This window comes from Corylus avellana, chromosome 2 (assembly GCF_965113065.1).
Source record: "Corylus avellana chromosome 2, dhCorAvel1.hap1.2, whole genome shotgun sequence".
In the NCBI taxonomy this organism is placed as follows: domain Eukaryota; kingdom Viridiplantae; phylum Streptophyta; class Magnoliopsida; order Fagales; family Betulaceae; genus Corylus; species Corylus avellana.
In genome coordinates, this window is record NC_142491.1 from 14,314,554 (window position 1) to 14,338,466 (window position 23,913).

A 23,913-nucleotide genomic window follows, 5' to 3' on the forward strand; every position below is an offset into this window, starting at 1 on the left:
TGTTAGCCGACGGCTTCTCATACATGCTTGACAAAGCCGCCATTAAACCTGCTGCTGTCTTCTCCTTTACAACGTTGTGTGCAACTGATTTTGACAGTGATAACCTGATAACTGCTAGGGCTTTGCGATCAAGCAGAGCCCACTCGCTATCATCCATGTCTTCGGGTTGTTCTTCCAAAAGAGGTTGATGAAGATCCTTCCCATAAAGAATATCTTCAGTTTGTACCTTCCAAAACCCAAAATCTTTGCCGTCGAACTTCTCGATTCCCATCTTTCCTTCTTCACCTGCCATCGCTCCCACTCGAACCAACAGCTCTGATACCAGTTGTTAGGAAATTAATCCTATTTTCAAGACCCGTGAGATGCGAAAAATAAGAAGAATGCGGAATAACAAAGATAAGCAATCACACACGACACAAAGATTTAAGTGGTTCGGCTTAACAAGCCTACATCCACCGGCGGAGACGACCCGGAGAAAATTCACTATCAAAAGATGAGTACAAGAGAGTAACAGGGTGAGAAAACCACTCAAACCCAAAGCCCCAAATACACCCAATTCTCACTTTACCCAAAGGAGAATAATAACAAAAAAGGGAAAAAACACTCTCTTTCTTACTCTCACTTTTTCTCTCTTTTTTCTCCTCCCTTTGGTGCTTCACGTTTTTGGCACACACACAAATTCACCTTGTGCTTTGTTCCTTATATAGAAGCTTTAACTCTCCTTTTACATGTTGGTCTAGGACTCCTACTATAAATCAAACAAGGAGTCCAATTACACATAGGAGAAGGACTCCAAATCAAACTTGGACAAAAGTCTCCTAAACCCAAAAGGAGTAAACCGGTTGAACCAAAAAACCTCTCCTACTTGAAGAAGGAGACAAAATATTGGGTCCCACCATGACTTTTAATTCAAGTCATACTTAACATTTGATCGCTATCAATTATTAAACTTGATCATTGACAAATGTTTTGGTCTATGTTATAGTAAGACTTACCAAATATTTCCATTGGAGGAGTTAGCAATCCTTACTGTTCGTTCACAAGCATTATTTCACGAAATTCCATGAAAGACAAAATGGACATCGAAGCCTCTACATATATCGGTCCTGAACATGATCAAACAACAAGTGTACAATTTTTAGTACAATTTGTGGTACTAAAAATAAAACAAGAACTTAAAAACAAATAAATAAATAAAAACCATGGGTTTAATTTCCCACAATATTCTGTGTAATCGTGTATTTCGATCCTTAGGTTTTCCGAACAAATATTTATTAATCAGAAAAAAAATAAGAAGTAACAAATGATTATGCCACAATTAATAGACTGCAAGGAGATTAGGAAAGTCAATCAATGAATTGCTATTATTACTGTACATAACCATATTCCTTCTATTTTACATTGACAGATTAAACATGGAAATAAAGGATGCCTTGAGTACAGCTGTTCTTGAAGTTCTTGAGAAAGATAATTATGTGGCTTGGAGTGTTCGGCTGAAAACCTATTTGATGGCTCAAGATCTCTGGGAAATAGTTGAAGCAACCACCCAACCTCCTAAGCAAGATTCATCAAAAAAGAAAAAAAAGAAAAAACAAGAACAATCTAAGCAAGAAGATGATGAAGCTGCTTTCAAGGCATGGAGGAAGAAGAATTCCATGGCTTTAAATGTGCTCCAGGTTTCATGCGGGCCGGACGCATTGTCCGAGATTAGGGAGATCAGTTCGGCTAAAAGTGCATGGAATATTTTGGCAGAAAAGTACAACGTCTCTAAGAATACTAACTCAGGTCTCTCTCTCTCTCTCTCTTTGCGTGTGAAAATGCACAAAAAATGCACAGGCATACTCAAATAAAGATTGCTTTTGAGTGCAGTTGTTCTTCAAGTTCTTGAAAAAGATAATTATAAGGAATGGAGTGTTGGGGTGAACACCTATTTGATGGCTCATGACCTTTGTGAAATAATTGAAGCAACCACCGAACCTCCAAAACAAGAAGATGATGAAGCTGCTTTTAAGGCTTGGAGTAAGAAGAATTCCATGGCCTTACATGTTATCCAAATTTCATGCGGACCAGACACATTTTCTCAGATTATTGAGATTAGTTCCGCAAAAACTGCTTGGGATAAGTTGGCAGAAGAATATAATTTGTCCAACTCAGGTACTCTCTCTTTCACCCGCTCTAAATAGTGCTATGCTCGAACATTATTCAATCTAGAAGTATAATAAAGGAAAAGGAAAAATTATTCAGAATGCTTTCTTTTGATTTCAACTTAGTCATCTAATTTTCAATTTTGATAATTAAGTTTTTTGGTTTTACCTCAGGTTTAAAAATATCTACTTCATCAATTTATTTTTGAATGAATTTACGACGTACCATGTGAAACCACTATTGAGAAATTTAGTTTGCGTTTGACAAGTCCTGCCGCATTTGCGTTTCTAATTGAAAAACTTAACAAAATAAACAATATAATTAAAAAATAAAAGAAGAGTGGTGGCGTGTGGTTGCCCTTCACAAGGACACTCTTCTGTTAGGAGAGACCTCATTTCACAAACATCATTTTTTTTGTTTTTAAATGATAATTTAATTTAATTTTATTATTTTTATTTAGTACCTAGGTTTTCACTTTTTTATTTTTTCTCACATGGATTTCAAATTATATTACAGATATTACCTAACTTATGGGAAGGACCAATTTAATACCCTCGTCACATACCATCAACCAAACCAGAATGGCGCCGAAATGGGGTGGCCGGTGGTCGGGCTACCCATATTTGTTTTTTTTTTTTTTTTTTGGGTAAAATCCATTTAATCTCCTCAAACTACCACCCAAATGACAATCTACCTTCCAAATTAACAATTACGACAGTTTACCTCCTAAACTATTAAAACAATGACAATGGACCACCCAATGCTAGCAAAATGATGAAATTACCGTTATAGAATTTTCAATAAGACAAAAATACCCTTAAAATTTTGAAAAAAAAAGAAGTTAATTTTTAGTATTTTGTTTTTATTTTAGTAAGGGTAATTTCGTTATTTTTTAAAAATTGGGGGTACATTGTCATCGTTTCGGTAGTTTGGGGGTAAATTGTCGCAATTGATAATTTGGGTTGTAAATTGTCATTGGGATGGTAGTAAAAAATTGTTAGGACACATGGCATGTTTTTGTTATAACACGTGTCAGTACATTAATTTGATTGACGAAATGGTAACAAAGGTACTAAACTGGTATTTATGCATAAGTCAAGTATCATCTATGATACAAATTAAAACTTAGGTGAGAAAAAATAAAAAACTGAAAACCTTGGTACTAAAAAATTTATTAATCCTTTTATTTAAGGTAAAACTGCCTAGTAAAAGATACAATTAACATATATATGACATATCATAAGCGAGCCATGTTCATTAATTTAGCGAAATTATATAGCACACGGTCAACTAATTGGACGCCAGATTGATGAGGCTACTCAAGACCTCAAGCTAGGCCTTGAAGCTGTAGGAATACGTGCTGAAAATAATAAAAGAGAGGAGATAGAGGCGGAGAAATAGTTTACAGTTAACTACATCTTTATTGTATTGAATTATATAAAATAACATTAGATGGGTCTCTATTTATAAAGAAACAATGCGTAGTAAGCAACATGATTTTATTATTTTTGGACAATAATTAATTAGTTCACTCTATTCTTATTGGTAGTGCAGGGTATGGTAAACTATCTAACCAAAAGTTAGTCGGTAAATGATTGATTTTTTCCATTCAACCATCAATTTAGTGTCATATGATAACTATGTACAAAATCCAGTACTTAATTTGTCGATTGTGCATTATATATATCCACACATACTTAATTGCAGGCAGCGACAACAATGGGAACGTTGACCATGTTCTTCGACATGAGGCCTTAAAAAAGGCAGTGCGTGGTGGTGATTGGAACACTGCAGAGGAGTTTCTAAACGGCAATCCCGGTGCAACAAGGGCACAAATCACACTTTTTGGCGAGACGGCTCTTCACGTTGCTGTTAATGCAGGGCATGAGGATATAGTGGAGAAGTTGGTGGATTTAATGTCGGAGCAAGACATGGAAATACTTGATAGCTTTGGTACCACAGCTCTGTTTAATACAACTAATGCTGGAAACTACAGGATGGCAGCGTGCATGGCTAGAAAGAACCGCAACTTGCTCAGCATTATAGATAAAGAGGATAAACAAATTCCAGTTGTTAAGGCTATTTTCAATGGGCATATAGAATTGGCTCGCTATCTCTATTCTCTCACTACACTGGATGATCTAACACCAGAAAAAGGCGTCCACGGGGCTACACTTTGTACCCAGGCTATATATACCAGAAATTTAGGTAACAACCAACTCTTCGCCTAAGTCTAACAATCCATCGTTCATTATGAGATGTGCTATACAGTATGTTGTGGTCCTTCTCGATCTCATTCTTTCATTTTTTACAAAATCACAATTGAATCTATGGTATCTGTGTAAAATTGGCGGACAGTAGATGATCACACCATACAAACACTCATTTCTCGTTCATTATTTTTGATCATTTGCAATCTTCGCAATATAATTCCCTTTTTGTTCAATGTTTTCTATACGTTGCTGGCACGACACAATAGATATTGCATTGGATTTAATTCAGCGGTGTCCACGTTTGGCTCTTGCTCTAGACTATCAAGGTTCTTCCGCATTGTACGCTTTGTCTTCTATGACTTCGGCATTCCTGGGTGGAGAGCAGCTCGTATTTTGGAAACGATGGATCTACTCCCGTTAGTATTTATCTTTGCTTCTCATTATTATTAGTACGGAAAAGTTCACATAACTTTCTCAAACTATTACCCAATTATCAATATGTTAAAATATTATTTGACTCAATTAATAGTTTATGAAGACATTAACAATTGAGCGATAGTTTGAGAAGTATATGGACATTTTTCTCATTATTATTATTACTATTTGGTTATGCACAATATATAATTTATATATATATATATATATATAGCATCATCTAATTATAATGGATTGCCACATAAGATCTTATTTTTCCTTTCAAAAATAAGGAGTATGCTGCCTAATACTTTAGCAAGTGATTCCTATCAATTGACATATTATAATACCCCGATTTCTTATTGAGAAGATGATGAGTAGCTCACATAGAGTGAGTGGTTTACAAAGATAGTCATGAGTATTAAGTTTAACCAATCTCCCAATCGGCATTTCATCATAGAGGGCACATAATTCAGTTGGTACGTTATCATGAAACACCCACAACCCAGTCAATATTTTACCAAGGAGGGTCAGTGATGCAGCGTGACTTAGTGGGCTACAGGGAATAACAACAATAACGAACGGATAGGTATTTTTAGATCTTGATTCTATCAAAGATTTAAATAAATCTTCTCTAAACGCTAAGTACTCTTTAGGATTTGAAGGAAAACCATAAAGAAACTCAATTCTGAAACTTCTTATTGAACAAAACTCATATATAATCAATAACTCCGTTTCTGGAGGCTATAAGAATGTATTTATAGGCCTCCAAATCCTAAACCTAATAAAACACAAAATTAAATAGGATTGAACTTCTATGGAGCTCGTTTAGACCGAACTTAAGGCTGTCCGGACGGCCACGGACATAAACCCTAAAACATGGAACGCTACGGTGCCCGTCCGGATGGAACATATTGCCAGCCGGACTGGAGCTGACCTAAAATGTAAAACATGTAGAAGCTACGATGGCTATCCGAATGGAACATAAAGCTGTCCGAATAGTCACGAAAATAAAGCACTAAAAAAGCAATATAACATAAGCGTCTAAACGAGACTTTCAGATGAGGCTCTCGAGTTTAGGCTCGTCTGGATGCACTGTAGATGGGATTGCAGACAAAGCACTCTGATCTACAGTAGTCGGTCACCCAACTTATACGAAGAGTTGATGACCTAGCCTATATGGAGGCTGGATGTTACACTTTGGTTGCTTCTTATGTAATTTTGGAGGGAAAAGTGTTTGGAATAATAGAAAAGAGAAAGTAATGGATGAGAAAATGATGAAGCATTATTGATTCAAGCTAAAATTGTAACCACAAAGATCATTTCGAGTATGATCACACTCATGCTACGGATTACTCTAGCTAATGAATTGGCTAAGCTAGTTGGATAACAATTCAGATGAGGAGAAAGCTTGAATGCCAAACTACAATAAGCTTTGGCCTACTTATACTAGTTTCCCCATTACAATAGAACCACCAGTAGGTTAACATAACTCCCCAGGCTGTTGCAACTAACGTAACCTCTTCAAAGCCACGTCCGTTGACTACCCTAACAGTATCTAGCCTGTCAAGACAATCCCTCTCCATGTGTCATTTCAGCTCATGTCTAAAAAGGTCTTCTGCTACTTATTCTCCAACTGCCTAGCCAAGAAACCTGCTACAAATCAAGCTCTCCTTTTGATTCCTTCCTCTACCTTCTTTGTACTGTAACAGTGGATCACCCAAACACCATTCTATTATGGACGGTAGATCACCCAACCTATACAAAGGGTCAATTATCCAACCAATATTCTATCGTGATGGTTGATTGCCCAACTAATGTGGAGGGTCTACCACTTAGCTAGTATGTTAATATGGAGGGCTTGTGAACCAACTGATATTTTACCATGGAGGGAGCATCGCCCATTTGGTGTTTCACTTGATAATGTGTAGTTAAAATTAGTCATTAGATTTGTACTTACAAAAAAAAAGGTTAATTAAGGTTAATTTTCATTATTACATTATTTTAGTTGTATGTCAGTCGTATGCTAGTTTATTAAATAACATTACTCATTTGTTTTTAAAGCATGATATTTTTACTTTAAAAATTGAGCGATGCTATTTAGTAGAATGTTATACAACTATCATATAACTATGATAACTTAAACAGTGAAAATCTATCATTGAATTTTTTTTTTTTTTTTTACAAGCATCTAAAATCTGAATTTTATGGTCAGGTCATCTCAATTATATAACAAATCTACTATATAGTATGTCTCTTTAAAATCCATATAAGAATTGTATTATGTTAATCCTACTAAAAAAAAAATGCGATTTTTTATGCACACCCACCTCCCTGTCAACCCGTTCTCCACCCTCAACATGATAAGGCTCACTTATCAAACTCACTAGCCACGATGAGGCTTTAGGTGTTTGTCCTTCCCTTCTTCACAAAAAATTTATTGTCTTTACCCCAAACAAAATTTTCTAGTTCCGCCCCTACTTCTTCCACCTCGGTCAACACGACTATGATCATTACAATGCATAGGTTGGCGTTGGAAATGCTAAAAGAGAATTTTTTCTATAAGAACTCAACCACCCATGACGTATTTCAGCTCTTAACGAACTTGTTTGCAACCACAAGCCAAGCTCATTAATTGTTTAAGGGGGAAGAAGGGAAATTGTGGCTTGATAGGTAAGACTATGGTCGAACCAATCTGTCGTTATACACAGAGTGACCATGCATTGCGTGGCTTGGCACAATTGATGGGTCTTTAGGGAATTTGACAACAAATGTGTTGTGCAAGAAAACAATTTACTAAACCTCAGCTTAACTTTGACTAATCACCATCTTTCAAGCCTTTTCAGCCATTAAAGCTTGTTGTAGAGTCCTTTTTTTTTTTTTTTTTTTGTAACAAACTTGCGTTAAAAACTAGAGAACATTACAAACCACAAAGGGCATAAAAACCAAAGGGTGGATCTTTGCCACTACAAATAGGGAAAGAAAGAGGGGGAGGAAAGTAAGAGGGAATGCAGCCCGAGTGAACTTTTGGCGCGGCCCAATATGCCACGTGATGGGCATAGAAGTTAGCACTTCTGTTAATTTTTTTAGCCTCCCAATTGGAGCAAGCTAGGAGGATAGATAACGACTCTGAAATGATTTTGTCAATGTGCCAATCTTGAGTGATGGAAGGGTATTGAAGAGCTGTGATAACTGTGAGAGAATCCCCTTCAATGGTGAAATTTTTAAGCTTCAAAGCAATTGCTGGTGTGGCTGCCAGAAAAGCATCAAGAGCTTCTCCAAAGTTTGGATCACAGGGAGGATTAATCTGAGAGATAGCCTTGATGATAGTCCCTTTTGAGTCCCTGCAAACAACAGCTTGAGCAGAAAATTTGTCACGGATGGCTGTGTCAAAATTGATCTTGAAAGATTCCTGAATAGAAGGAGACCAAGATTTAGCCACCTTGTTGGAAAGAGAGGTCCAGGCTATTGAGTGATCTAGAGCAGTCTTCTTGATGGAGGATGCAAGAGAGGAGATGTTAGGAATGATGCCTTCATGGAGATCTTTGTTTTTCCTAAACCCAAGAAGATCACAAAGAATAACAACATAAATTTGAAAAAGATGTGAGTCTATTTAAATGCCAAAAGATGTGTGAGGACGAGTGATGCCTTTGATCCAATTTGGGAGGCTTAGGGAAGACCACGCCATGGAATCAAAAGGCCAAAAAGTGGATCTTCAGGCTATTCTAGCAAAACAGCAACGAAAAAACTAGTTAGGAAGGGAGTCTTCCTTAGACTTTCAAAGAGGACAAAGAGAATTTGCAGCAAAAATGTGGAAGATAGAATTAAGCCTAGCTTTGGTGGGGATAATATCCCAGGCTATTTTCCACAAAAACAGCTTAAGCCTGGCATTAAGGTTGAGTTTCCACAGAAGATTCCAAGACTTAGAGTCAAGAGGAGACTCTATGGGAATGGATAAGTTTGTAGGCTGAGTTGGAAGAGAAAACACCATTAGGAGAAGGGGTCCAATGATCATTGACAGGATAAGGATGGAATTTCACTTTTTGGATTTCCCTCACACTAGAGGAATCAAAAAGAGAGATAAGCAGGGGGAGATTCCAAGTGGCATTTGGGGTGATGAGGTCAGAGATGGCTAGGTTGGGGGGGTTAAGGGTAGAGGAAGCAGGGGAAGGAGTGAAAGAGGGGATAGAAGGAATCCAGGAGGAATCCTAGATAGGTAAGGAAGACTGAGGATGGACTCTATGACAGGCACCTTGAGAAATGATTTGCTGCGAAAGAAGGATGCCTTTCCATGTCGAAGATGGAGAGGAATGGGGAAGGGGGGAGAGAAAAGAACCAGAGTGGAGATACTTTCTTGAGAGCTGAGGCACGCACATTGAGTCTGATCTGGAGTGAAGCTTCCAACTAACCTTTGAGATAAGAGCAAGGTTCACATCCTTCATGTTTCTGAAGCCTAAACCCGCATGAGATTTAGGAATCCCAAGACTTGAGAGAAAGATTTCTGGCTTTCTTAGAAGGGAAACCCCACCATAAATTCTTGAACATTTGATCCAGCTTGTGGCATATACTTGAAGGGAGCATAAAAGAACTCATAGCATAAGAAAGGACAGTAGCTGCCACTGCCTTGATAAGAACTAATCTGCCTGCTTGAGAGAGAGTTTTAGCTCTCCAACCTTCTATCTTGGTGTGGACGTTGTCAATGATTCCTTGGAAAGCAGCCTATTTGGATCTGCCAATCAGAATGGGGAGACCAAGATAGATGGAGTTTTGAGGGTCGGCTATGAAGGGGAAAATATTTTGGATATTGGATGAAGTGATGGGATTGGTGTTTTTGCTGAATCTTATGGAGGATTTAGAAGCATTGATGGACTTCCCGGACAATAGACAGTATTTGTCCAAACAAAGTTTAATACTTCTAGCTTCAGTGAGGGAGGCCTTACCGAAAATAAAGAGGTCATCAGCAAATAGCAAGTAATGAATGGTAGGGTTGTTTCTAGTACTCTTCAGACCTATGATGTTACCAAGATGTTCTTCTCTATACAGCAATTTGGAGAGACCCCAAAGAATAAACAAAAAAGGAGATAGAGGATCTCCTTGTCTTAAACATCTTTCTGGGGAGAACAAACCAAAAGAGCTCCTATTGAGGAGAATTAAGAAAGAGGAAGAGGAGATACAAGTTTCAAATCCAGATGATCCAAGCAGAGTGAAGCCCCAACTTCCTCATGACGGCCAAAATGAAGAGCCATTCCATTTTATCTAAGGCCTTTTCCATATCCAATTTAAGAAATATGAGACCCCATTTCCCTATTTTGTTTTTGAAATTGTGAAGGAGTTCATGGGCTAGATTGGTATTGTCTTGGATATTTCTGCCAGGGACAAAGGCTGATTAGAGGGGGGAAATGATCTTGGGGAGGGGAACTTTCAATCTATTTGCCAAAATTTTTGAGATGATCTTGTAGACGATGTTGCATAAGCTAATTGGTCTGACTTGGTGGACTATGTGTGAACCACTTTGCTTAGGCACAAGTGTAATGAAATTATGGTTTTGTTCATTCAGAAGATGCTTATTATTGAAGAAATTCCATATGCAGGCTAGAACATCTTCTCTAATAGAAGACCGGTATTTCTTGTTAAAAAAGGTTGTAAACCCATCAGGGCCAGGAGCTTTGGTGGAACCTAAGCTTAAGAGGGCTTTAATCACCTCAGGCTCAGATGGCATGGAGCAAAGAAGCTGGTTGTCATCCTCAGTGATGATGGGGGAAAAAGATCAAGCATTTCCTCATCAATGGGAGGGAAGGAGGAGGAGAACAAGTTGGAGAAGTGAGAAACAAAATTACCTTCAATGGCTGCTCTATCAAAAATCCATTCCCTATCATTAGTCTTAAGGAAATTGATAGCATTGGATCTCCTTCTGATAATGGTGGAGGTATGGAAAAACTTTGTGTTGAGGTTAGTGCAAGTGAGCCAAGATTCTATAGATTTAGATTTCCAAAGAAACTCCTCTTTAAGGAAAAGATTATCAAGAGCAATCTTAAGATTTGATTCCATAGAGAAAGAATTAGGACAGGGAGGAGATTGTTGGATTTGGTCAATTTTGGTTAAGGTAGATTTAATGTTGGCCTGTATGTTCCCAAAGTGAATATGATTCCATCTCTTCAGAGAAGTTTTGGTATGGTATAGCTTTTTAACCAGGCAGTGAATTGGGGTGCCAATGACATGGATTTTCCAGGTTGCATCAAATGACTAAACCACATGTAGGATCCTTGGTCCAAAATTCGTCAAACCTGAAGGGCCTAGGAAGAAGGGAGGAAGGGAAAGCAGTGTTGAGGGAAATGGGGTGGTGGTCCAAGTTTGAGGCTAGGATATGTATAATGGAGTATTCAGGGTGAAGGTGAATCCAGCTAAAGGTGGCCATACCTCTATCTAGTCTTTATTTGATGGAAGCATTGTCTTTGGTTGTACCAAGCATAAGGGTTACTAGAGAACCCCAAATCTACCAAACCAAAATGATCAATGAAGCACTTGAAAGGACAGTAAGAAGAGCTAGCTACAGGTTTGATCCAAAAACCGGGTACCTCGGTTTCGGTACCTGATTTTTACCGCGAAACTGGGAACCGAGTTTCCATTATATATATATATATATATATATATATATATATATATATATTATGCTAAGTTGAAATTTTCAGACAGTTAGTTTGGAGAATAGGAAAAATGGAAAATAAAGAAATATATTGTTTGAATATTTATATACATATATATTTATTGTTGTTAGTTTATATTTATTGTTATAATATTTATATATATTGTTACTTTAGTGTATAATATTAACATCTAAATAAGATTTGATGGAATTATGATGTTGGGTTTATTGGGTTGATTGTAGTAGTTGTTCATTTTTTGATGTTGAGGTGTTAAGCATCTGGAAATTTGGTCAATTGGGTCACTTATTTGATGCATTTCTTTGCATAAAATTTGGTTCTTACAATTTCTTAGGCTCACAATGAAATATGCTGTTTGAATATATATAAAGTATTTATTGTTGGTAGTTTATATTTATTGTTGTAATAATTATTTGAAACAATCACAACAAGGCTCCTTTAATTTAGACAAAAAACACTAACAGATTTTTTTTTTTTTTTTTTAAATGAGCCAACTTATGAAAAAGAAAAAAGAAAAAAAAGGGGGGCTTATTTTAGGCCCAATACCTAAAATAAGCCCAAAAAATAATTTTCTTAAAAAACCGGTTACCGAACTGGGTAAAACCGGAACTGGCCGGTAACCGGGACCCCGGGTCCTGGTTCCAGTTCTGGTTTCTCAAAATTGAGAACCAGGGTACCTCGGTTCCGGTTCCCGATTTTGGCCAAAAACTGGGAAACCAAACCGGGTTAACACCCCTTCTAACAGGGGGAACTTGAGACAGGAGGAAGAAACCAAGTCTATTGAGAATAGAAGAGACTTGAGGGGGGAAGATTTAGTTTCAGAGAGGAAAAGACACATCATGGGAGTTGTCAGGGATTAACATCCACAAGGAACAAACTCCAGCAGGCCTAGAAAGCCCCCTGCAGTTCCAAGATAGAATTTTCATGATGGCTTGGGTGACATTTCATTGTTCTCTGAATCAGAGAATGTGCTGTGGGAAGGTAGAGCAACAGATGAGACCTGCTTCCCCTTGCGAGCTGCTTTGAAGAAATGGCGAGTTTATTGGTTGAGAGGGGCGCTAGGCAGAGTGGAGATGGAGTCATACTAGTATGAGGTGTCCATATCATCAGAATCCAATAGAGTAGGGTGAGAGGATCCTGGGCCTTTTTTTAAAGGTTTGGGAGGACTAGTGAGACGGTTTCTTTTCTTTTTGAGGTGCATTTTGTGCGTTGAGGGAAGAGGGGGTGGAGGTTCATGGTCAGGTAGGCAAGGGTTTTTCTAGGTTGGGGGGGGGGGGGGTTAATTTTGGGAGAGATTTTATGGCGGGGGAGGAGACAGGGTTTAAAAGGTTAGGTAAAGCCATTGGGGAAGAGAAATTGTCTAAGGAGAAAGTTGGGTTGGCAATGGGCTTTTTCCCCAATTTTGTGTGGGCTTTTTTGTTGGAGATAGCTTTTGGCCCAGGGTTGAAACTATTTAGATGAATTGAGATGGAACTAGGGAGAGAGCTAGTTGGGAGAGATTTTGAGGGGCAGTTGTCTATGGGGTTTTCGATGGAGGTGAGCTGGGGTGTTGGGTGATGTAATAGGTTTACTAACTAAAGATAATGAATACATAGGCCTCTATTTATAGAGAGGCAAGTAACCTAATAGTTTAAGGAAAGGTAAACATAGTAGATTAAGGAAAGGTAAACCTAGTAGACTAATAATACCTTAAGGAAGTAAATAACAAGTAAATAACCCTATCATAATATTCTTAACATCTCCCATCAAACTCAATGTGTAAACTTAAGTTTGGGTAAAAGAAAAGGGAAAGAAAATGAATTCGCCGAAAAAGCTGCTTGTGCCGAAAGAGTTGCCGAAGTGACGGCCAGAGTTAGGCGGCCGGAGGCAGTGCACAGAGGTTGGTGGTGGCAGAACCCAGTTCTAACCTGTTGGGTTGAAATCTTGGATTCGGGAGATTTCTCAAATACTCCAATATCCCCCCTCAAACTTAAGGTTTGGGAAAAAGAAAGGGATTTTTTTTTTTTAGGTCCGCCGGAAAACTCTCCGGAGGTGGCCGGAGTTGGGAGGCCAGAGGTAATGCACCGTGGATGGCACCGGCAGCTTGTGGCTGACGGTGCCTGCTGGATGGGCTGAAGCCTTGGACCCATTCCAAAATTTGGGCTTAAAGCCTTGAAGAAATTGGGCCGGTTAAAAGGGCCAATATTTTGGCAAGACAACCTATGGACCAATAAAATGGTTGACCCGAAAATTACGTGAACCGAGTCTAACCCGATGGATCAGGTTGACAAATTTGGACCGGTTTGGAGAGCTTGACCCAGTGACCCGGTTTAGGAACCAGTATTAGACCAGGTTGGGGAGATCCGATTTGAGCCAAATGACCCAGTTGGAACCGATTTTGGATCGGGTCGAAAATGGTTGGATCCGGATCATATTGATTTTTGTTTTTTTCGAAGCTAACACGTGGCAGAGGAACAGGGGCTGATGTGGCGGCACCTCTGGAGGACACGTGGCTGCAGAAGAGAAAGGAGAACTGCTGGCGTGTGTGATGCATGCCCCAGGGCTGGCGGCCATGAGAGGCGTGTGTGCCGCACGAGCCAGAAGGGTTGACTGGCGCGTGCCACACGTGGGCGCATGAAGCCCAAGCACAAAAGCCCTTGCCGGAGCGTGGAGGCGCGTTGATACTCCAATGGTGGCGATCTCGATGGATTTGGGATCATCGGCAACGGATCTACCGAATGGAGCAAGAACCACAAAGATCCGACATGGGTGGAGGCGCGTGGAGGAGCGGTAGCTGCGCTTGGAGGCACGTTGGAAAGACGGCAGTTTCTAAAGGCGGAGCGTGGAGGCGCGTGCAATGCTGGAATAGGCTGAGATTGCATAGATCCACCGTTCTGGGGCCGAGACTACACTTCTGGTGGTTATTTGGTAGAGAGGAGTCACGATCGCGGCACGATTGGCTCAGGCAAAAACTGCTGGAGGAGCATGAAGGAGCTCGGAGGGCCGATGGCGACGGATCTTCCACAGATCTGTAGATCTAAAGGAGTGGAAGAGATTTTGAGTGAAAAAAAAAAAAAAAGAAAAGAAAAGAAAAGAAAAGAAAAGATAAGGCTTGGCGGCGCCCATGACCTGATTTAGGAGGTCGCCGGAGGAAGCGCCGGATTGTGAGCGGAAAACCGCTTGGTGGCGTGCCGACGACCGGAATTGGGAGGTCGCCGAAAGGAGCGCCGAAAAACGTCAAAGACGTTTATTGAAGGCTATAGAAGGTGGCTCTGATACCATGTTAGAATGCTTTGATAGCATGTTAGAATAATGAAGAGATATAGAAGAGCGGAAGAATAATAGGAAGAGCGGAAGCACACAATGAACTACATTGTATTGATTTTCTACTAACTAATGATAATGAATACATAGGCCTCTATTTATAGATAGGCAAGTAACCTAATAGTCTAAGGAAAGGTAAACCTACTAGACTAATAATACCTTAAGAAAGTAAATAACAAGTAAATAACCCAAACATAATATTCTTAACATATACAGTGCAACTGTTCCTTCACTGTAAATATTGTAATTGTCATTGCTATTTATTATTTTTATTTTGCAAATATTGTTAATGTTAGAGCCATAATTGGTAATGAGGATAATATTAAGATTGTTAATTGTGTTTATGTAAGCTTTATTGTCTTGTTGGAGTTTGGGCTTAAGTCCTTTTGTAGGCTTATAGTAGTATGGTAGCCGCTAACTATCCTGGGTTGCGTGAGTTTTGGACTTGACTCTCTCTTTAACAAAAACAAGCCAATCAAAAGAACATGGTGGAATGGGCTTCTGGGACTTTATTTGTTTCAACAAGGCTTTATTGGCCAAGCAAAGTTGGAGGCTATGGAATCAACCGGATAGTTTGGTTGCCAAAATAATGAAGGCCAAATATTATCCGGATTGTTCTATTTTGGAGGCGAAGATTGGACGGAGGCCTTCCTTTGCATGGAGAAGCATTCAGAGCTCTTGTGAACTCCTCAATGAAGGTTTGATTTGGAGGGTGGGTAATGGCTGTAAAATAAATATCTGGAAGGATAAATGGGTCCCGATACCTACTACTTACAAGATTAGTTCACCACCTTCGTTTCTGAATCAGGATGCGAAGGTCAGTGAATTAATTGATGCTACTACTAAGGGATGGAATAGGCCTCTTTTAGAAGCTCTTTTTTCAAAAGAGGAGATAGCAAAGATTCTGGAGATCCCCACCAGCTGCACTAACCAAGTGGATTTGCTTATTTGGAGGGGTACAAAGAATGGGATATTTTCGGTTAAGAGTGCATATCATCTGCAAAAGGAGAGGGAAGTTTCTGCCATGGCCTCAAGCTCTACTCCAAATATAGGGGATGCAGTTTGGAAGAAATTATGGAAATTGCCGGTGCCCCAGGTGGAGAAAAATTTTCTGTGGAAGGCATGTCACAATATCCTCCCGACGCGGGAAAATCTATATAAGAGAAAGATAATTTCAGACCCTCTATGCCCGGCTTGTGGTCTTGAAGTTGAGACGGGTTTCCATATTTTGTGGCAATGTGCGTCGGCTATGGACGTGTGGGCTATGGGACACAAAATTTTTCAAAAGAGCTATTTTGCAGGGCCAGAATTTTTGCAGGTGGTAACGTCCCTGTTTGAGAGTTGTTCTCAGGAGGTGCTGTGCCAATTTGTGGGTCTGGCACGTAGAATTTGGTTGCGGAGAAATGAGGTAGTTCATGGGGGTTTATTCTCACACCCTAAACTTCTCATGGAAAAAACTGAGTTGGCTATTCAGGAATTTAATTCGGCCCAGGCTCGGGGAGAACAGAGTACGCCTCTCAGTGGGGAATCGGCTGGAGTACGATGGTCTGTTCCTTTGCATGGATGGGTTAAAGCTAATTGGGATGCTGCATTGGACAGGAAATCGGGCTGGATGGGGCTGGGCGTGGTGATTAGAGATTCACATGGCAGCATGGTGGCAGCAAGGTGCGAGGTCCAGAAGGGGAGTTTGGTCCCGGCAGCAGCTGAGGCGAAGGCTTTTCTTTTGGCTGTACACTTCTGCGGCGAGCTGGGCCTGGATCACGTCCACTTTGAAGGAGATGCCAAAGCTGTCATTGACTCAGTAATCTCAGAGCAAGCAGATTATAGTTGGATGGGGCATGTCATTGCAGACATAAAGGTGAAGCTACAGGACCTTCATCAACGGCAGGTCTCTTTTGTTAGAAGGGAGGGTAACAACGTGGCTCATCTCCTAGCGCATTTTGCAGTGAAGAATTGTGTGAATAATTCATGGCAGCTAGTGCCGCCAGAGTGTATTTGTGACGCTGTGATGTTGGAGGTCTCTACTCCATCTGATTGATTCCTTAATGAGAAATCTCTATTCTCTTCAAAAAAACAAAAACAAGCCAAAAGAGATTGCTACCCAATACATAATATTGTGTTTATAATGTCATAGAAAAGTATAAAGAGCATTTATTTTGTAAAATAGTTTCTCGTCGCATTTGCACCCATATATATACTTGGTGCTTATTTGTTTTACCTTTAAAATATTGTAACACACTACATCATAGAGCTAAATTCTTGCTTGAGATTCATTAGCCTTTTTTTGTGGAAGGTATACACGTTCAACCAACTCGTGGCACCGAGGAATTTCGTATGAACATTCAAAATGTAGAAAGAAACCAAAGAGATAAAGTAAAAGTCATCGGACCAGGTATGTTGTAGCCTAAACTACTTTTCCCTAAGATTTGGCTTGTAACATTACAAATAATATTTTGGACAACTTCATAATTTCTCTTGTCATAATTAATTAAATGATAAAACTACGATTGCCTTCATCATAGAAAACGTTAATCGAATAACTATTTTTCTTTCTGTGTTGGCAATATCAATGCAAAAATTACTTTGCCCTTAAAGTAAAAGTCAAATATGACATATATTGAGAGAAAAAATAAAATAAATATATAATGATTGAGTTAATATATGAAAACATTTAGATGCTCTTATTATTATTTTTTTAAGAGAAAATCATTCCAGTCATATTAATTGATGAAAGATCACGAGTGTAAAGCTCTTACATTACAGAGCAAAAGCTCTAAGAAAATCATAGCCGAAGGTACAAGATTACAAGTCATACATACATACATACATAACAATCCGACTTCAAGACCTATCTATGACATTAAAATCCATTAACCCATGACTAATTTTCAGTTGTAACAATAGGTCTGTACCAGACAGATTCAATCCGATATATAGGTAGCGACATTAGTTAGATGCTCTTACTAATGTACAACACTTATAAAATCTAACATTTAAAATTTGTGTTATATTCCAATTTGTGTTATATAATTATATTCAAATATTTCATCCAACAAGAAAGCGAGCCTAATAGAACACACTGGTCCACTTAAATCTTATGGTAAAATTAAAAAAATATATTTATTAATGCCAAAAATATTAATTTGTCTGGCACAAACGCAATGTAAATCTCGGACTATATATTTACACTTTGACTTTTTTTTTTTTTTTTTTTTTTAACGAATTATCCATTTATTGATATAACAATCTAATAAGGCAAAATGATCCGTACAATACTAAAGATATAATTTGGAATCTGCACAATTCAAACATTATTTATGATATACATAATAGCCTCTCGGGCTATTATAAGACAATATCTATAAAAAATTACCGTCTCAATAAATTTCAGATCTACAACAAATTCTGACGAATAATGTTTCTAACCGCTACCAAGTCCTTGATTCCCTGGCTTTTAGCTGTGTGGATATGTTCTTCATCTCATGCGTTCTTCCATTCATTAACATAAATATCGTACACACATTACATGCATCTTCACGCTATGCATCCTTTCTACCATTCATCATTAATTGTGAATCACATACAAACATCGCATGCATCATCATGCCATGCATTATTTTATTTATTCATCATTCTTTCTTACTTTCATTCTCTCAAACTTCATTCGAACTGGCAAAAAAATGAGTATAGAATGTCCCAACAAAAAATTCAGCATTTTCAACAAAAGGGAGCTTTCTTTGATTGTTCTCTAGCTCTCTTTTCCTCTCGCTTTAGCTACACCATTGCTTAACTGTTCAATCAATTAATAAATTTTCTGTCCATAACGGATTTTAATCTTATTTATATGGTTCAAGATAAAGTTGAATGGTAAATCTAGTATAAAGCTTGCTAATATATATCACACAGCTCAATAATTTGAGGTTGGTTAGATATTATCTACCATCCGATCCATAAACTCATACTTTTAAATTGAAGAAGTAAAAATATAATATTTTTTTTAGAAATAATGTTCTAATGTGTATGAGCAGTAACGAAATTTCTTTTTTATTTTGCAGTGCTAGCTGATCTATTGCGCCAACTAGTTTCAAATATCCTAAGATTATTGGGTACGCTACGTTAATTCAATTAATACCATACCTTACTTAATTTTTCTAGCTTTTTAACTCTTTCTTTTTTTGAAATATATATATATATTCATCTAGCTAAGTTGGTATTGTTTCATGTGGTTGACAAAGGAATCAAGGATTTATATGAAATGAAGTTAGTTCATGTCCAATCCCTTGAACTTCTGGATCGCATGTGCAAAGAAGTATCAAGTTCCAATGAGGAGCAAAGGAAGAAAAGTGGCCTTTATTTTTCCATCTTCTCTTCTATTGAGAGAGGGAATTTTGAATTTATTTTTGGTATAGTCAAAGCAAACCCAGATCTTGTGTGGAGCAGAGATCACGACTCAAGATCCATATTTTCATTGGCTGTCCTACATCGGCAAGCAAAAATATTTAGCCTTATATACGGGCTTGCTGTGAAGAAATCTATGACAAGTTGGATTCATAAAAACCGCAATAACATCTTACATATGGCTGGGATGACAGGAGATTCTACTCTACTAAATCGAATCCCAGGTGCAGCTTTGCAGATGCAAAGAGAACTACAGTGGTTTAAGGTCATATCTCTCCTTTCAAACTTTTCTCATATACTTTCATTATTAACTGCGAGGGTTAGTACCCTAGAAACTGAATTGAAGTTTTCCTTTAAATCATGTCAAAATTTTCAATATACTCAAATTTTTTATTCTTAAAAAAATGAGAAACTTCATAAAACCCCTTGAACTTATACATGTTTTTAAATTATCCCATAGTGTTAAAAAACTCTGAATTTAAGGTATCAAACTTTTAATTTTTTGCAATGTCTTCCTCCTTTAGAAATTTAGAATATTCGGTTAACTCTTGTCAAAATTTTCAAAATAACCTTGTTTTTTTTTTTTTTTCTTTTTTTTTTTTACTTTTACTTTATTTTTTTTATAAAACAATTTTAAAAATTGCAAATATTCAGGCATAGGTGTCTTTGCAAATTCCGTTAAATCCTAACCAACGCTTGACTCTATGCAATTTTTTATGATACAAATAGGGGTATTTTGGGAATTTTGACAAGATTTAACGGAAATCCTAATGAAAGGGGTACATTTTTAAAATTTCGATACCCTAAATTGAGAGTTTTTGAACATTAGAGCGGTAATGTCAAAACATGTGGAAGTTTTGAGAGATTTTGTAAAGTTTTCCCTATAAACAAATAAAATAAAAAATTATAAGATTCGGGCGTGAAATTTTTTACAAATTCTGTTAAATCCTGACCAATGCGTAATTCTATGCAATTTTTTGTTTTTTTTTAAATAAATAAATAAATAAAATAAGAAACGGGTTATTTTGGTAATTTTGACACCCCTCCATTAAGATTGACAGAAAAATCTAATGGATGAGTAATATTGCAAAAAATTGGAATAAGGTGGGACTTATAATATTTAAATCAACAATGCAGGAGGTGGAGAGCATTGTCCCTATGAGGTTTAAGGAATTTTTGAACAATGATCATTTAACTCCTAGGGAATTGTTTACAAAGAACCACAAGGACTTGATGAAAGAGGGAGAGAAATGGATGAAAGGCACAGCAACGTCTTGTACGGTGGTAGGCGCTCTCACTGTTACTATTATGTTTCCTGCAGCTTTTACTGTTCCAGGCGGTAACGTACAAGACACTGGCTACCCTATATTCTTAAACGAAAAATTGTTCATGCTCTTTATAATATCTGATGCTTTGTCGCTCTTTTCCTCCTCAACTTCAGTCTTAATGTTTTTGGGAATCCTCACATCACGCTATGCAGAAGATGATTTTCTTGAATCCTTGCCAAGAAAGATGATCATAGGCCTTTCCACTCTTTTCTTTTCCATTGCAGCCATGATGATGGCCTTTTCTGCTGCTCTTTTAATTATGTTACATGGACAATCATGGATTGTCATTCCTGTTGTTTGTTTGGCAACCATACCCATTACGCTATTTGTATTGATGCAGTTCCCCCTTCTTGCTGACATGTTCATTTCAACTTATGGACCAGGCATCTTTGATAAGAAAATGGAGCGATGGATTTGACTTTATTTATTTTGTTGTATAAAGTAAGCATGCTCCATTAAAAATTAGTATACTTGCAATAACTAATGATTTATTTTCTTTTCTTTTCTTTTGGTCCATAGTTGATAAATTTTCAGTTGCTGTATGTTGCATGTTTTGTGATTCATTGGCTAGTTTTAGACCAATTATCATTTAATATGTTTAATTTTTTTTTTTCTATTTTATATTGTTCCAAATATTATCTCTTAAATAGAACAGAACCTCATTGGAGTATAGTGTGATACCCCAAAATTATTTCCTAAATTTATTAATTTTGGAGGAATACATGTTTTAGGGAGGAAATAATTATTTTGGAGATATCTTAGGAATAAACCGATAGTTACCATTATGGATTTTAATTGGTGATTTCAGTTTATAAGATTTGAATTTTTGCTATTGAGGAGTTAATTATGGGTTTATAAGGCTTGGCAATTCCATAAAATATGCCCCGTTGTTTCCTCCTCCAAACCACAATGAGGCATAAAGGATCAGACACAATTTTCTTTTCGAGCAAATTTGCGTTTGCCCAAGGCATTATTACAGGGACGCTACATAAAAACTTTAACCACATTTGGGACCTCCAGCCTCTATATGCCTTTCCACGTATTGGTAATGTAACTCCCCCAAAATTAGTCTTGGCTAACCTCGTAGGGTTACTAGCAATTACATCAGTATAACCAACTTGTGGCCAAATGATGAATCACCCCTCTAAGCATTATAAGAGTTAATACATAGGAAGGTGAAATAAAATATGAGAAAACTATTAAATCGTCAAATGGATAATTATAACCTTCAAGATTAAAGAGATGGAGCATCTAACGACAATAATAGACAAACTTGATAGCAATCATAGGAAAAGTAAAGTCTGTAGTGGCATCCATACTACTTCTTGAATTCTAGAAACAAGCTTCCTATAAGAGTAATAACAGCGTAAGTCTAAGACTTAGTAAGTAAACCTCACAATTTGGGTATAACATGAGCTCATTATTAAGCAGAAATAAACGTGTAGTGTTGGTAATTAAACCTTTAAGAAGATGTGTTGTCTCCGTTAATACACCTTGAAAACATTGTTTGGTTTGATAAAAGGTTGTGTACTCCCGATGGCAAGCGCCTAAATATTTTAATGCATAAAAACTAATGTTTTATAGGTCATAATTCTCATGTATGCATTAAAATATTAGTTTTTAATGTAGGGTTTGGTGCTGTCTCGAGGGACCTGTAATACAATGTTGGTACTTCGACCATTATACGCTACCGTACATAACATTAGTGGCATGACCGAATCCGACCTTAGGTGGCACACACTACTAATAATGTATGTCCTATAGTGACTAAGCCATTAGTGAATAGTTGTGCCTGTTCACGAAACCATTGGATCCAAAGCCCACAAACACACATTTGACTATAGAATGAAGTCTATATAGTAAGCTCATGGCCATTATTCCGTACGTATCGGTACCCATGTCATACGATGCATCGTATCAACTAATTATTAAAGCAGTTACCAAGTTATTACAAAAAGTAGACATGCTCATATCGTACGCGTGGTCAGTCAATTGACATATCCCACGTTTTTAAGGAAAGTGTTCGTAAGCGTTTACTTACCTCGTGCACTCACTTGAGTCCTTCGATATCGCAAAAACCCTACTATAACAAAGCACAACACATTGTTATGCGCAGTACTAGAGGACTTCTACGAGTATGGTACTAAGTCCTACCTAACAAAAGGGGTTGCTGGAATCTAAGTTGCACAAGTGGAGCTAAAGGGCAAACACCTAACCTCCTAGTCATACGTACGGGCTCGAGAGCGTACGTCTGGTCAATGAGTTAGGTATTCCGGCCAAAAGCTTCAAACCGCGTTTTAAGGCTTCTATTCATCCTAAGGGCGGATATATCTCATTCTAGGCTACTAAGCAAGCACATGCAAGGCGATTAACATGCTATCATGCAACTCAAAGCAATAAAAGAAGGGTTTAAAACTCTTTCAAAACATACTTAGCTTTTGTAAAGAATTAAATAGGTGTGAAAGCTTTACCAAAACATCTTCAAAACATGAAATACTAGTAACAACAATAAAAGACCATGGAATAGGTAAGGGGATTACCTTACAACATGGCAAGAACACAAGGTTTTCTTCTTTCTCTCTCTCCAATCACAAAACTCACAAAGACACTCACACAAGGGGTTTTAAAGGGCATAGGGGCGAGAATGAGTTCAAGGGTCGAAGGGGGGATGGGTATTTATAGGTGAGAAAAGCTGAGGGTGCCACATGGCTATTTTTAAAAGGAGCGTACGTCCAGTACTATTGAGGCATACATCCGATACTATTTACTCAACGGTCCAAAAGGTGCATCATACGTACAATCATTGACCAGTGGTCAACCTAAAAGTAGCGTACATCCTTACTAAAAACAAGAGTGTACGTTCGGTGGCCCCTATGCGTATATCCGTTACTAGAGACAAGGGCGTACGTATGGTGTGGTCCCATGGCGTACGTCATCACTAAAGACAAGACCATACGTACTATACTATTGGGTGTACGTACGGTCAGAAAGGGGTGGGGTCTGGGTCTCACCTTAAAAGACTCAAGGGGTTGGGTTACTCACAAGAGTTTAAGTCTTTTGTTATAAAACCATGTTTTATGAAATCATTAATTACGTTTTTAATCCTTTTTAAAATTGGTGTTTTAATGGGGTATTACAGGTATAGCGCCGTGCATTAGAACTCTCCCTCCTATCAAGAATAGTAAGTGAGAATGCATGGTGATAGACACCTCTTACGGTAAAATTCCCATTGCATGGTGATAGGCAAGCTTTGTTTGCTAATGTGTTTTCGGGGCATTTTTTATTTTTGGATTAAAAAAGTATTTTGATATGAGGTTAAAACTGTTTTTGTGTTCAGAATGTCATACTGTTTTTATTTTGAAGAAAAAAAAAATGAAAGATAGAAAACAAAAATTTTAACAAACGAAGGAAGCCTTAATGATTTTTGGGCACAATTGTATTTGTTTTTTT

The 23,913-nt window shown here is 37.8% G+C and overlaps 1 protein-coding gene across 5 annotated transcripts; it reads left to right on the forward strand.

Annotated features, from left to right (window-relative positions):
* Positions 1-1,415: 1,415 nt before the first annotated feature.
* Positions 1,416-20,881, forward strand: LOC132180633 (uncharacterized). 5 transcript variants are annotated; one of them, XM_088513357.1, is made up of 10 exons: positions 1,416-1,560; positions 1,615-1,758; positions 1,873-2,154; positions 3,853-4,353; positions 4,625-4,774; positions 10,847-10,849; positions 17,031-17,129; positions 18,793-18,843; positions 18,973-19,400; positions 20,273-20,881. In XM_088513357.1, exons 1-10 carry the CDS (start codon positions 1,416-1,418, stop codon positions 20,879-20,881), a joined length of 2,412 nt encoding a protein of 803 aa, XP_088369483.1. The 5 variants fall into 5 exon arrangements, with proteins under 5 accessions (XP_088369483.1, XP_088369482.1, XP_088369481.1 ...); XM_088513356.1 differs by lacking the exon at positions 10,847-10,849 and having other exon boundaries at positions 1,416-1,809; positions 1,870-2,151; positions 3,892-4,353; XM_088513355.1 differs by lacking the exon at positions 10,847-10,849 and having other exon boundaries at positions 1,416-1,785; positions 1,870-2,154.
* The last annotated feature ends 3,032 nt before the right edge of the window (positions 20,882-23,913 follow it).

Bases quoted from the DNA above. Each gene is read 5' to 3' on its own strand.
- LOC132180633 (XM_088513355.1), top strand. From the start codon at position 1,416: ATGGAAATAAAGGATGCCTTGAGTACAGCTGTTCTTGAAGTTCTTGAG. The intron at 1,786-1,869 runs GTCTCTCTCTCT...TTTTGAGTGCAG, and splicing joins CTCTAAGAATACTAACTCAG to TTGTTCTTCAAGTTCTTGAA. The intron at 17,130-18,792 runs GTATGTTGTAGC...TTTATTTTGCAG, and splicing joins AGTAAAAGTCATCGGACCAG to TGCTAGCTGATCTATTGCGC.